Below are 16,028 nucleotides of genomic sequence, written 5' to 3'. Positions count from 1 at the left end.
CAGAGAAACCAAAGATCCTATTCGACTTTCTCATTGAATTTTTCAAAAACATGGATATCCCGAAAAACAGATCTGTCTTTCACATTATGCATAATACTTTGTCACGCCACACACTTTCACCGCATCACCCTCCATATTTCCCTTCCTTCCACTCCTCCTCCCCTACCGCTCCTTCCCTCTCCCCTCCTAATCCAACAATGGCCGCTTCCCAGACCTAAACTATCCAACACGCTCTGTTCCTCTTCATCTCGCGCCATAGCTTTACCGCCTTAGGTCCCGCAATAAACATCATAGAAACCTGCCCCCACCCTACACGTAACGCTGCAACAATACACCACAAATACTGGCACAGTCAACCTCCAAGCTCTCAGAGGAACGTATTCCTTAATTCCAATTTTATATTCTTGTCGAGCTGAATATGTATACTACACTCTCAACAAAAGTGATTCTTTATCTGCCATGTTCATCTCACACTTGGATTCAAATATGCATTTGTACCAGTTTGGATATGTTGAGCCCTGTCTCATACTTATGCTGCACTTGACCTATATAGCACCTGATGAAGAAATCCTACAAATTTTAATTCTTTAACTGCCAATTTCACCTTGTACTACGAAAAGTTGAATATGTTATTTGTATTTGAAAATATTATTCAATGAGTCCTAACTCGTATGATACAGCTTTTGCATTCACCCTTCATGGACTATTTTGAATTGACATTACTGAATATCTACAATTCGAACCTTCACTGCCAGTTCATCTCGCACCATGAGTTCAGATGTCACGTGCAATTCTAAGAGGCTGTTAAATCCTAACTCACATTTGAACTACACTTGCACCGGTGCCATTCAATGAATGATTAAACGCAGACCTTTTGTGCCAAATCCATCACGAACCTACATTTTTGAGTGTGTTTCATGTGTTTTTTGCATTTATCGAGTCCAAACTCACGCTTGTGCAATTCTTGTCTAACCCTTCACAGCTGTTTTTTGAATTGACGCTTATTGAATAAGTGATTTCAATCCCTAACTGCCAAATTTCATCTCAACCCAAATATTTTATAATGTTATGTGCATTTTTGAGAAGATTGTGTTTACTGAAATATAACCTATGTTTTGTACTACACTCGCGGCAGGCAACATTCAATGGAAGAGTGTCTGAAATAATTTGAATCTCCAATGCCAATCATCTCGTACTTCTGCATGGTTTTGTTACAGTTATATGTTTATATGTTTATTGTTTAAGTGATTATGTTATCTCATGTTTATACAATTTTGACTCACCCTTCATGACCACTTTGAAACTGACATTGTACTTTGCGTCTTCATGTTCTCCCATTTAATCACACTGATGTAACACCTTGTGTAATATAAATGTCTACATGCTAGCCTATTTCCCACATTTTGGCTGAAGATGACGCCAAACAGCGTCGAAACTAGTTCCAAGTGTAAATATATGTTGTAAATAAACTATAACATTTATTTGTATTGAAAAGGTGGACCCTTTTAAGTTTCCTATCTTCCATTCTCAGTTCAATACGGACAAAAATGAAATTCTTAGATTTAAATGTCTTTAAAAGTAAGAATGATCACAATATGAAGATAAAGTTGGAATTCAAGAGGACAAATTGGGGCAAATATTCGTTTATTGGAAGGGGAGTTAGGGAATGGAATAATTTACCAAGGGAGATGTTCAATAAATTTTCAATTTGTTTGAAATCATTTAAGAAAAAGCTATTAAAGAACAGATAGGGAATCTGCCTCCTGGGCGACTGCCCTAAATCCAGATTAATTAGTAAGGCAGTGACTTCAGTCTTACTTACTTATGGCAGCACAGTAGGCTACTACAAATACTTACACTAATGTGCAAAAGAAAGTTTTTTTTAGTTCAAGGAGTAAAGGGAAGTAATGCAGCAAAATGTGACATTGTTACTCGGAAGTGGACTAAAGTCAAATTTTGCAGTGATTGGAAAAGAAATTAGAGTGTTACTAGACTACAAGTAAATCCTGTATTAGCTTTGTCTGCAAAATTTTGATTATGTTGTTCTGGTTTTTGGCTTGTATGTCCTGCAATAGTAAATTTATTAATTATTATGCATGCTGTTTGTTTTGGGTAGCCAACCCTTTGGTGTAGGGGTAAAATGTCTGTCTCTTACCCGGAGGTCCAGTGTTCAATTCCTGGCCAGTCTAGAGATTTTGGTTCTGTATTAAGAAGTGCAGGCATCTGAGATGAAGTTCTTGATGTCCACAATTCAAAGAAACAACACTGGACAAGTTAAGGAAAGACATGGTTAGAAAGGAAGCTGGGATTGAGACATCATTGTTAGATCAGTTCAGCACGTCCAGATTGAGATGGTTTAGGCATGTAATGAGGATGGAGCCAAAAAGGACAGCTTGTATTAACTTGGAGAGACATGTGGCAGGAAAACAGATGGTGGGAAGACCAAGAACTCACTGGAGGACGCCTTTAACAACACTGTGCATCTCAGTAAGACAGAGTGGAAGAGTCTCGCCAGCAGTACCGTGAAACTTTAAAATGATGATGGTTATGATGATGATGATTATTATTTTTATTGAGAACTGGAACAGGGTTCATACAGCCTTGAGAGTCCAACTGAAGATCTTACACGAGAGGCAGTGACCAGTGCCTGCAGGCCATCTTGCTGGATAGTAGTCATTTTGGAAGATGCTAACCCTTAATGGGCTGTTTCACCATAGATTTGTTTTGTTGGTTTGTTTGAAATACTATATGCTGCATTATTGATTATATATTTATTTTCTATTTGTAGGAATTCCGTATAACCATCACAATGCCCAGTATGAAGAGTTTGGAAAGACTGGATCCCAAGTATCCTGTAACTGGTAAACTTGTAGTGGCTAGTGCTGACCCAAACATTAAGTGGATTTACTATATAAAGGGTGTCCTGGACCAGTGAGTTGTAGCCTTTGGCCAATGCTACAGTATGTGGAGCTCAGAACTTCTTTTCTCTGAACACATTCATTAAAAGAAGTTCTACTTTTTAAGACATAATGACCATTCTTTACTGCTAGTCACATCATCACATCAGAGAATTAAGTGGTTCCTATTTTAAGGTAAAATGTTTGGTTAATTGTTATATGAGCCAGTTTTTTATGAACTAAAGTTCATAGCAAATGATAAATTGCAGTGTTTTTAGATACGTTATATTTTATAAATTATTTAAAAATAAAATATTTGGTATTTCAGTTAATTTGTTATTATTATGAAGTATTATAATTATGTTCTAATCATCTACAACTAATATCAGATGTTCTATGTTCCTAGTCTTATAACACCTGTATTCATATTTATCCTTTCCCCTGCTCTGCCCTTTCCTGTGTTTATCCAAATTTCTTCTCATTCCACACATTCCACATCCAGACCTGTCGAGATGTTCTACCAGTGAGAATTAAAGGCTGCCTTATGGTGAAGCTGCAAAGCAGAAACAAGAAATGGCTATAAAAGAATTGGGACTGGTGAGGAGTCTGTCTATTTGAAGATGTGCACATGTCCTGTTATGTTTTCATATTTGTCCTTGTCTCCTTTTCTACTACTTCCTTCTCCCTATTGTACCGGGTGTTCAGAGCCTAACACCACACATGCTCTACCAGATTTGGCCTCCACCATCTAGTGGACAGCTTGGTCATTCTCGCCCAGGCAGCATGTAAGGGGAACTGGCGGCAGACAGCTACCTGACTGAAAACTACTGTATTGGAAGTTTATTTTTATCTGCTTTTACAGGATATGTTGAAAGTGTTCACCATCTTTTTCCAGGCTCAGGTTGCAGTGGCACAGAAGGTTCTGGAAAACATGTTGCAAGTCATCTTCAGTTATACTTCATATAACTTAATAGAGTGTGTAAAGCATATTGAATAGGTGGACCCATTTCACTCTGTTAAGTATAAAACTGTCTGTACGGATCACCATGAAATTTATATCATATGATACTTCATATAATGTTGAGTATAATACCGTATTTGTAATCTCTTGCTTGAGAGCCCAAAGAATATGCAGGTTATCGAAAGCGACTTTCAACCTATTAGGTCGTATTACGTACATTTAGTACGTGTTGAAGAGATGTTAAGTACAGAACAAAAATGGCCAACCAGACACCAGTGGGATCCGAACCCACAACCTCCCGATTTCGCGTCGGTTGCTCTACCAATTGAGCTATGGTGGCCTAGGCCATCTTTGTTCTGTTGGAAAGGATCTAAGCTACAGGTCTGGTACTACTACCATCACACTGTAGAGTGCGTTGTTTCTGTATGCTTTGTGTTGAAGGTTACCCCAAAGACAAAAGTCACATACAGTTAAGTCAGGAGAATGAGGGGCCAAAGTCCACAGATAATTATCCATTCATCAAAAATCGCATTAACAGCTTGCAGTGAATATGCCCATGTGTGAGCAGTTGTGCTGTCCTGTTAGAAGTAAGTGTCCTGTTTTCCTCCCTATGTGAGCATTTGAGCAAATGGTAGCAAAATTCCCATAGGGTTCCAAATTCACTTTGTCTCAAAAAAGCATAGGACCAATTATCTACTGTATTTTGCACTAATCACTTACCATACCCAAACTTTTCATCATGCAATGGAACTTTGTGAACTGCATGAAGATTTTCATTGTCCCAGAACCAACTATTCTGACCATACACATAACCATTCAGACGAACCCAAGTTTTATCACTCATAAAAAGAAATGTGGGATCCACAGATTTTTCATGTACAGATTGTATGAGTAAAATCCACCTGAAAAACTTAAAGCATGCATCTGGGTCAGTTGTACAATTTAATCTACAGACTGCCATATCTTGTAAGAATGAAACTTGTTCATTTAAAAGCCTTTACAGGCAGAAACTAGGGACATGCCATTTTCTTGGGAGAGTCGTCATATTGGTTCTTTCAGACCCGGATCCATCGTCACTTGGATATCATAAAGCCATTCCTCAGTGCAAGCTTGTTTAAGACACTGCTTTTTCCTATTGGAAAAAAGAAACTGTTTTTTTTTTTTTCTCCACTTCTTAAACAACTGCATTACAGTACTTTTCAATGGCCTAGGAGCCTGCACATGATGACAATAAAATTTACATAAACATTTGTCATACGACTTCTTCTTTAAAAGATCAACACCTACATTCTGGTTACCAGCACTGAGTCACATTCCACCAGTGGAACTCAAACACAAACACACCTTACTCTGGGAGTATAAGAAGATAAATGCAAACGACCAGCTACCAATACACCAGGACATCATTGCTGCTGAAGCCAGATGTCTACGTTCGCGGAACCCCTCCATCCGGACAGTGAGACACCTGGTGAACAATAATTTCAACTTTTTGCAAACCTGGAAGGAAGTGAAAAACATTCCATGTCAGTTGCAAGACATCACAAACACCACAACACCACCAAGTGGCTTTCACCTACCCCAGAAAACATGGTCAATGCTAAACAGGATAAGAACAAACCATGGCAGATGTGCAGATCTTCTCTACAAGTGGGGACATATACCTTTGCCAGAATTCAGTTGTGGTGTTCCCAGGCAGACCATATGGTACATAGTGAATGACTGCCTGAAGCATTCCTATAGTGGCAACTTCTGTGACTTTGTGGAAGCGGGTCCAGCTGTAATAGACTTTATTAACAACTTGAAAGTCAAACTGTAAATAATGTAAATACGTAATTTATTTTTGAATATTGTTGAAATGAATGCCCTGTATCTTCCTATTCATGTTCCCATCTTTGTATATATGACTCAATAATTTCATAACAAGTGTTAAAAACCGAGCTTGATAGCTGCAATCACTTAAGTGCAGCCACTATCCAGCATTCGGGGGATAGTGTGTTCAAACCCCACTCTTGGCAGCCTGGAAAGTGGGTTTCCATGGTTTCCCACTTTCACACCAGGCAAATGCTGGGGCTGTACCTTAATTAAGGCCATGGCCACTTCCTTTGCGCTCCCAGCCTTTTCCTGCCCATTGTTGCCGTAAGACCTATCTGTGCTGATGCAACGTAAAGCAACTTGTAAAAATAAAAAAAAATAAAAAAAAAAAGAGAAAAGAAGAAAACAAGTGTTAAATATTGAATTTATTGAATTTATTGAATTTATGTGCAAGAACACACCTCTCTCATCTTTAGACCTGATTTGCAGTGGCAAATACTGAGGACTACCAAGGCTATCAGTGAAGCCCAAACCTCAATTGAGAACGATAGAAGTCTAAAGCACATTATAATGTAAGCATCTGACGCATTGTTCCATTTAAAAAACTTGAAAGCAGTGAGAAAAAACGTTGCACCTATTTCTGAGAGCTAGGCATCGGAGACTGATATCGCAGCATAGACTCTCATCCTTCTCCCCTCGACTCACCCCATGCGGCTTGCTGCTGTATATCTGTTAGAAGCAGGGACCAGGGGAATAGGTGCGCTAGGCTTTGGTCCATCATATCGCCACTGCTAACTATCAACCATGCGTTAGTCATTGTATATATTGTACTTCCTCACCTTATACTTCTGACTTAATTATTGTTGTCTGTGGTGGAACAGATAACTGGAAATAAGCATTGTGTTTCGTGAAATTATATTATTGAGTTCAGAAATGTAAACTATTTACCTGTTATTTTAAGAAACCTCAAGGATAGAATTTGGGACTCACAAACTTTTGAAAATTATTGATTATAGTATTTCTTAATATGTTGTTTTACCATTTTTTTTTTGTCAGATCAAGATATTATATGGAACTGAAAATGAACATTGCAAGATGCGAGAATTATTTTTGAAGTGATTTTTGTATTTAAATTTTATGTAGTTGATCATTCAAATTAATTTCAAGAAGCGTGAAGAAAAGATATTCTTGAAGTTTTAATGTAACTTGAAGAATTTATTGAAAATTATCTTTTAATTATTGTGCGAAGAGCTAAATGGTATTATCATTGTATATTCTGTATGTCAAAATTGTAAAATCGTGCTTTGGCAAAACGTGTGCGGTACATAACTTTTTGAACAGTAGGTACTGCACGTGGAAAGATTGTGTGATGCAATTCCTCTTGCTTCAGCAAGTTAGGAAATGACGATATATGGTCATGCAATTGGATTGGTCAGAATAACGACCTTTCCAATTGGCGAAAAACGGGAATCTAGAGGAATTTGGTGTCATATTTCTTGTTTGTGATTGGGCCATTTCCGACCTTCTGCCAGCTTCATGTGTGTGATGCGAGTTCTTGGCGTCATTTCCATCCGACCGCCCTAGCGATTGTTCGCACTCGGGGCCTTGTTCCCCTCGGGGAACTCCACTTTTGCTTGGTAAGTGCTATTTCTATGTTGTTGATTTTATTTAATTCCTTCTAGTGTTTCGGTATTTTCTCGTTTAAAGTAATTTTCAATGTTTTAAATTCAACGTGTCTGAGTTTGCCCTAGATTCCCGTCATCACTAATTTCAATTCGATGTTAAACCTTGTGTTTTACAAACTTGCCTAAGTATCCAGATTATGTCTTTATTTTGGTTTCGTGGATCTGCATCTTTGTTAAAGTCTATTTAAACATCCTTGGTTTTTAGTATGTTAAGTATCAGCTAATCTGCAATTCATTTATTTGTTTCATTTGAAATTGTATTTTGTTAATGTCAATAAGTAAGAGTTTGAGGGTAATTCTCGTGAACCTTTTCTTCCCCATAACGTCATACCTCATAGGGCTCCAACACGTTCCACAATCCTTCATTAGTTGTCATTGTTAGGCCTATAAGTTATTACCTTGTGTATGTTCCGATTTTAAGTTATACGTCATGTTTTCAAGCTTAGATGTGAAATCGCCGCTATATATATTCTATTTCTATTTTCCTTATTTATTTGATTATTATTTGTGTATTCGCCGCTACATTGAAAATTTTCTATTTTCCGAGTTGGTTCATATTATTATTACCATGTTTTTCTTATGCTAATTTTGTTATGATTATTATTATTTTGTTCTTTACTTATTATTATTATCCTTTATTAGTTCATGTATGCGTATATATTCTCGATAGCGGCCACTTCTTCATCCTTGTAGGAAGACAGTGCAGGGCTGCTGGTTATAGAAGTAATATAGTTTCCCAGTAGCGGCTTTTCAGGTGCATCAGGTACAGCCCGGCTGCACTAACATTTCTCAAAACAATTGTCTATCATTTTCTGTATCCCTACATTTTTGTTTAAAACATATTCGTTGAAAAAACGGAAGAGTGCGCTCTATATGTTGTGATTACTCAACATGCGTAGCGCTCATAGTTAAGCAAGCACCGCTGTTCGCTTCACTTACACGAGTGCTGCGGACTGAGTGCAGCCCTCTCAATGCTCACAGCAGTGCGGGCTGACTTGTGACGTGTTACACAACGGTTGCCATGACAACGCTCAAGACTCAAGAGTACGCATACGGTCGTATTTTGCGTGGTGCAGCCCAGCGAGTCTCTGGGATATTCGGCTGCTTGGCTCGAGCTGAGACGATATTGTCCGAAACCAACCGAACGTGTAACCCGCCCTCTTCGCTTAGGTTGAACACATGCGGGCTCCTACAGCATTGCTGCCAATATTAGTATCTCAATCTCACGCTAAAACATAATCAAACAGATACATTTACTACCGGTAGTATATTTTGTGGTGAGAGTTGTGGCTACTATTACACCAGCTGTAACAAGAAGCTCATTTTAAATTTGAACGTGTGGTGCACGGAGTATTCTTTCATAGTGAAAATAAATGTCCGTTGTTATAATGTGAATCGTGGCCGTGTGGCGGATTAATTGTGAGTGAACTGTAAATAACATAAGCGCATTTGAAGAGCATTTAGTAGCACAGCTCACACGGTGAGCTCTTGGCGTTTTCATAGTTACTATGTGAAGCGTAGAATAATTATTGTCGTATGGATGTTTGGAGAGGAAGTGCGTTTGAAATTCATTAGGGATATAAATATGTAGTATTATAGTATTTAAATCTTTTCTTATAGTGTGAAAGAATAGTGTTCCCTCCAAAGCGTGCTTTAACATGGACCCCTCCGTGGATTTAGTTTGTATTTTAAGAGAAACTCCGTTTTCGAAATGGAAGGAGGAGGATAAAAGAGAAATTTTATCGGTTAATCGTCCCCAGCCAGATTTGACTTATCAGAAAATAACAGGTACTGCCTCCGGAAAGATGCACACACGAACTTTCCATGTATCTTGGTATAGTAGTTATCCGTGGTTATGCGGTACCGGTAGTCATTTGCAGAAACACTTTTGTTGGCATTGTCTTATTGCTGGAGTGAAACAGGGAGTCTGGAATCACACAGGATTTGAAAATATGTCCTGTGCTACTAGGTCTTTCCAAAAGCACGAAGGTTCCTCGGAGCATATAAGAATGCCGTGGGATTTAAAGAACTTAAGAAGAATCAGAATCAAATTGCTGACGCTTTAAGAAAAAATACTTGTCTATACATCACAAAATTTAATGAGAATGTGAGACTTAACAGACTTTTCATGGGATTGCAAATCGATGCAGTTTTATTTCTTTCTAAGCAGGAAATTACATTTAGAGGCCATGATGAGAGCGGTGACTCCTTAAATAGAGGGAATTTCAAAGAACTGTTGAAACTTCTAGTTTCCAACAGCTCATTAGAAATGCAGCAGCATAATGCATCTATAAAGAAAGTTTTTAGCGCAGAATCGAAAACTATACAATGTGAGTTAATAGACTGCATCTATACCTTAATTAGGGATGCTGTGAAAGAATAAATGTTAGAAACCTCTTTCTTTTCAGAGCAGGTCGACGATACAACTGATATCACAAAGAAATCGCAGTTTTCGGTGATACTTCGGTATATTATCCACAAAGGTGCGCTGGTTGAACGCTTTCTTGTTTTTTTTTTTAAGTTAGTTCGGATCGCACGGCGATTACTTTATTCAGCTTGCTGCAGACTGTATTGAGTGAAATTTCCTACAAAACTAAATTGATTGCCCAGTGTTATGACGGAGCTAGTGTCATGGCAGGTCATTTAAATGGTCTTCAAACTTAGGTCAAGGAGGATGCCCCTCAAGCATTATTTGTACATTGTTCGGCACACTGATTAAATCTAGTGGTACAGCAAAGTATTACCAACATATCAGAGTGCCGTATTTTTTTGCGAGTCTTGGTGGTATTCTTTCATTTATTCATTCATCAGCCAAAAGAACTTTCGTCGCTGATTCAGGAATTGCGAAGCGAATACCATCTGGTGTGGATACACGTTGGTCGTCACATGGGAAACTTCTGAGCGTGGTTGTCGAGGAGTGGGAGGGATTGAAATAAATTTTTGAAAGACTCATGTACGATCCTCAGTCAGACGAAAAAAACATTCGCCAATCAGAGGGATTGTTTAATAACTTTAATAGCTTCCAGTTCACAATTTTATCAATAGTATTCAATGATATTTTTGAGCTTGCTAATATATTATTTAACGTGCTCCAAAAGAAGTCTCTGGGCGTTTAGTTCTGCCTCTCAAAAGTAAGACCCACACGGCAACTGATACTAGGTAAAAGGAATGAAGAAACATTTAAAACCAGTTTTCGTACGGCTGAGAAGAAAACCAAAATTGAACTAAAAAGACATTCTGGTTTAAAAACAGAAAGTGAAATTTTTCTAAAGTATCGAGTGATTTATTTTCAGATACTGGATTTAGTCTCCGTAGAGACTGATACAAGATTTTACGATATGCAGAAGCTCCAATTTCTTTGCTTAGGGGATAGCTCTAAGTTTGAAGAATTTTCTAAAATCCTCCCTCTTGATGGTCTAGAGAACTTAAAAATCTCTTATCCCACGACATTTGACACACACAGGTTAAAAAATGAACTTCAGTTTATCTATTCTGATTCCACTTACAAAAATACCAGTTTGGAGGAAATAATTGTGTCGCTCAATAAAAATGAACTCACGGACGTTTTCAAAGAAGCGTATAAATTATTTTATTTAATACTTACCATACCGTCTACCAGCTCCTCAGTAGAAAGAAGCTTTTCGTGCCTTAAGCGGATAAAAACCTACTTAAGGAATTCAACATCGCAGGAGAGGTTGACTGGGCTGGCAACCATATCCCTGGAGAAGTCACTGCTCAGCGACTTGATGGATACAATGCCCTTTTACGATGATATCATTGACAAGTTCGCTGCTTCAAAGGACCGAAGAATAGATTTAACGTACAAGCAATAGACGTTACCGATTGTAATACTTGTTTTTTAGTTAATGTTATAGTTACATTGTGCTTTTTAAAGTAATTGCATGAAAGTTACACAGCGGATATTTGTAGACCATTATCATACCAAAAGATCTCCCCGATCCCTTATTTCCTCCTAGATAGATTATCCAACACACCTATTCAAAATTAGGCTACACATTTACTGCATATGCGAGTGCTGGGCTGCACCAAACTTACAACCCACGAGCCGCCACTGTAGTTTCCTTTTTATAGGTAGACCTGTTAAAATGGAATGCAATCCTTCAGGTTCTCTTTTGCTGGTTGGAATTGAACCTGTGATCATGGGTCAGACACCACCACTGATCTTCCGAGGAAGCTAATAAACCAGTGAACGATGGGTACGACCGCTTTTCAATTCAGCATTTGTATTTAATAATAATAATAATAATAATAATAATAATAATAATAATAATAATAATAATAATAATGGTGTATGGCATCTGTATAGGCTTGGTGATGTCCTAATGAGGATAAAATGAATGGCGAAGATGTCATAAATGTCCATTCCCCAAGCCAGGGGAATTAACAGTATAAGGGGGTTGATTCTGATAACTGATCCTTCCCCATCGGACCAAAACATTCTATCCAGTTAGCCAGAAAACCGGACTTTAATTTGCTAAACTTAGGCTACCATCTCCACTGATCAGAGGTTGAGCATTGGCAGTAGCAGAGGCCAGGGCAGTGGCTTGTGAAGCAGCTTTCACAGCACAACATGCTTCTCCGTTGGCTATTGGTTGCAGCTCAAAACGCTGAAGGCTTGACGTTCACTAAACCAACCATCGAAAAGGGGGTGACCTAAGTCTACTGGTAGCCCACGTCTTGATCCGATACGCCACTGCTGATATGGGGTGTTCTGATGTCAAGCGCTTCAAGAGGCTTGTCAGTGATAACCTGTTTGATACAGGTGCTTTCATTTTGATATTTGACTCATAGTCACTACCCAAGAGACTCCATGTATCGCATTAGTGTTTGACAGTACTTACTAATTCTGATGGGGTACCATAATTTACAGAAATCTGGCGACACTTCAGATCCATACAAAGTACCATCGACCCATGAGACATGTGGAAAAAATATGTTAGTGGCAAGTGCTCGCACAGCTATCCATAGTATCATTAAAATCACACATAGGCCTACCCATATCATCAGCCTAGTCAATATTTAAAATTATATACTGTATTATATAATTACGTATGCGTGATTTTAATGATAATAAGAGTGTAGTCAATTATAAATATTGAACCAATATGGTTAAGATAATAAACTCAGCTATCTGTATGTGTCTGCAGCATGCGTGAACATGTTCGTAGATCCAAGGACTGAACCATGTTCAAGGAGGGGAAGATGCAGAAGATGGGAACTCTGGAAATAATATTGTATTAAGAGATTCTGTGGTGTAGGGGTACAGCACCTTACTTGGAGGCCCCAGGTTCGATTCCTGGGAACTCTGGAAATAATATTTTATTAAGAGATTCTGTGGTGTAGGGGTACACCACCTTACTTGGAGGCCTCAGGTTCGATTCCTGGCCAGACCAGGGATTTTTACCTGGATTGGAGGACTGGTTTGAGGTTCACCCAACCTACATGATTACATTGAGAAGCTGACGGTGAGACAGCGGCCAAGGCAAGAATAACGGCCGAGAGGATTCGTCATGCCGACCACACGACACCTTGTAAATCTCATTATCGGGCTGAACAGCGGTCACTTGTAGGCCCTGGCCCTTCAGGGCTGATGCACCATGGAGTTTGGTTTACTCAGAGGTTCAGAGGATGTTTGTATCCATGGCAGCTCCAAAATTCTCCATATCCTTTGCTGAATGAGTCATAAAACTTTGAATGTCTTCAAGAAATGTTTACCTTCTTTCAGTACCACGGAAATAGCCAAGATCTCTACCAGCCAACAATAAGGCAACATAATTACGAATAATGAAGGTACCCATTTAGCATATGACATACCATGATTTAAAATATCTCCATTACACAGTCTAGTGCAGCTCAAGTTCTTCCTAGACATATTCGGCTGGGAAGACTTCCCAATTAGGGTTTCCAGTTCGCCTACAGGGGTAGGTCAAGTTTCTCTAATATTTTATAGGTGAAGTCATAAAGATTTGTCAAGGTGAAGAATTCAGCCTTATTTTGATACCTCTCCTGTATTCTTCAACGTACTTCTTCTTAGGACGCCATCTCCCACCAAAGGTTGGCGATGCAGTTAAATATGATTACTGAGAAACTCCAGCTAAAAATATTTCAATGGAAGTTTGTCTATATCTACGTTTTACAGATAAATCTTCACTTAGAGCGATCGTGATAAAGGCATTCCCAGATATACGCAGTATTTGCCATAAATTCACTCTTCATTAATTTCACACACTACTAAATCAGATTCCACCATAAATTGCCTGTATGACATGAAAGTGAGTTATTAGCGCATTTAGTTGTAGTTGAATTCAGGCCTTCCACTCTGACCTTCCCTTGTACACAGATCGCAAAACTTTGGTATAAAGCCACGTGAAAAATAAATAAAAATCGACTGCCTGTTTCCAGTCATTCGACTGGTTTAGGAATGAAGTGAATGAAGCTCCCATCTAGCGGCTGCCGAAGCCTGTCGCACTCCTCTGGGGCAATGATTAATGAATGGTGAATGAAATGATATTGGAGAGTGTTGCTGGAATGAAATATGGCAGGGAAAACCGGAGTACCCGGAGAAAAACCTGTCCTGCCTCCGCTTTGTCCAGCACAAATCTCACATGGAGTGATCAGGATTTGAACCGCGGTATCCAGCGGTGAGAGGCTGGCTCGCTGCCGCCTGAGCCACGGAGGCTGTTATAAAGCCAAGTATCAGAACAATGTGTTTGAAGTCCAGACAGATGTACAAAGCCCTTAAAACATTGCTGAGATGATCTTCATAGTGTTATTAGATTTTAGACTTTAACATAAGTCACTGTACTGGAAAAATATATAGCACAATAAGTTTGTAAGTGATATTTGAAATACATTTTGTCATGTAAATGGCAATGAGATGAGAGCTCCAGATTGGTGTTGAGTAACGAAAGAAGTTCAATGGTATTTTGCTTTGATTTATTTATTGTATATGGTTTTTAGTGCCGGGAGTGACCGAGGATATGTTTGGCCCACCTGCAGATCCTTCTGTTTGATGATCTGCTCTTCTGGATGTGGGGTAATGATAAAGCGTAAGGGGGAGGGTGAAACTCTGTGATGGCACATTACAGAGGTGCTAACTGTTACGGATTATCCGTAATTATTACGGACATCCCCTCACGATTACGGCATTACGGTCAAAGGGTAAATTATTACGGAAATGCGACATTATAACGAAAATATAATATCTACGGATAAATAAGGAAACAAGGAAAAATGAATCTTTTCGAGCATTAGTACTTGACACTCTTCGTTTCAATGCTTGTGAGTTGGCAACGATACTCATTCAATCGTCACTTCCTTTTGCTACCCGTGAGCATCGTGAAAATCATTATGAATGAAGGAATTCTACTCTGCTATTCTTCACCGAAAAATGTAATATTGTATTATTGGAGTATTAAGTGTACCTGACAGTAAGTCTCCTACAGAAAGAGTTTTCAATGTTAATGGGGAACAAAACAGAAGCACTTCAGGCCTACAAAAATGACATCAAAACTGGAATCGCTTATTGTTCATAAGGTGAAAATATCCTCACAGTGTTAAGGATGCTACGAGAAAAATCCCACACAAAAGCACCTGCTGCGTGGAAAACAAGTTACAAAGAATATTTTATGACAAAACTAACTGGTAATGTGCAAATTTATTGTGTAATAGGATACCGTATATTTTAGATTAGATTGTTGTCGGGAAGGGCAAAGAGGGTGTCATTATCCAGAAGGGATGAGTGTGCTTTTGATTTGACTCCAAAATTTTTCGGAGGGTATGGGAGGGGGATTACGGAAAAGCCATTTCGAAGGTTGGAACCTCTGTATGACTTACTCCAGTCAAATAACACCAAGAGGTCTAAGAGGGGGATTACGGAAAAGCCATTTCGAAGGTTGGCACCTCTGTATGACTTACTCCAGTCAAATAACACCAAGAGGTCTGCTTGAAGTTTAAGGTTGCCATCCGATGGATGAATTACCATCAAAAGCGTTACTCAACATGAATACTGCGAAGAGGTTTGGAATTGAATCCAAGTTTTTGACACGCAATCTAGTGATTAGTAATTCTGATGGAGAATTTTTTTCCACCAACAGGACTCAAACGAGCTAACCATGATGTCACACTGTATAGATTCAACATCTTAACAATCATGACCACCAGGTGAGCTTTCTGCTTTGAACTGGAGCTTAACCCAGTGCTTTGGTTTATAGGGATGTCGCGGACAAATATATATTTGTATGCATATATCTGGAACTAGTGTGGGTAAGAAACAAACATCATGGTAACCATGGCAACCAGTGTTTGTCATCTATCTATACTAAGTCTTTGTCATCTTCTTATCATCTTATTACCGTGTGCTATTTATTATTATTTTCTGCTTTTAACTCATGATGGATGGTTCTTCCGAAATTAAGAAAGAAAGTGTCTGGTAACCCCTTTGCAACTTGGACTCAGAAAGTCAGATAGATCAGCTATAAAATGTTCCCAAACTGTGGTTTGAACAATGAAAATAAAATAATTTACAAATACCTGATATTACTCCGAGATAATCTCCTAAGTTACTTTCCAAATCTCAACACAAATGCTTATGACTGGATAAGAAATTTAATTATTTCATCGGAACTTGAGGGGACTTCCCTTGGTAGAAGA

At 38.6% G+C, this 16,028-nt stretch overlaps 1 protein-coding gene and 1 long non-coding RNA gene across 2 annotated transcripts in view; both read left to right on the top strand.

The window, feature by feature from the left end:
• Positions 1 to 3,160, top strand: part of LOC136877675 (hydrocephalus-inducing protein homolog) — a 127,024-nt gene extending 123,864 nt beyond the window's left edge. The window contains exon 12 of the mRNA XM_068228701.1: positions 2,789 to 3,160. Coding sequence (XP_068084802.1) covers positions 2,789 to 2,935 — 147 coding nt within the window. The 3' untranslated portion in view covers positions 2,936 to 3,160. The remainder of the gene's footprint in view (positions 1 to 2,788) is intronic.
• A 4,019-nt stretch (positions 3,161 to 7,179) lies between these two features.
• The window catches only part of LOC136876885 (uncharacterized), a 99,698-nt gene continuing 90,849 nt past the window's right edge, over positions 7,180 to 16,028 (top strand). The window contains exon 1 of the long non-coding RNA XR_010860681.2: positions 7,180 to 7,307. This is a non-coding gene — a long non-coding RNA (uncharacterized lncRNA). The remainder of the gene's footprint in view (positions 7,308 to 16,028) is intronic.

The sequence above is a fragment of the Anabrus simplex genome, chromosome 7 (assembly GCF_040414725.1).
Source record: "Anabrus simplex isolate iqAnaSimp1 chromosome 7, ASM4041472v1, whole genome shotgun sequence".
Classification (NCBI taxonomy): Eukaryota; Metazoa; Arthropoda; class Insecta; order Orthoptera; family Tettigoniidae; genus Anabrus; species Anabrus simplex.
Note: the sequence above shows the minus strand (reverse complement) of the source record. Positions and strands in the feature narration are given on the sequence as shown.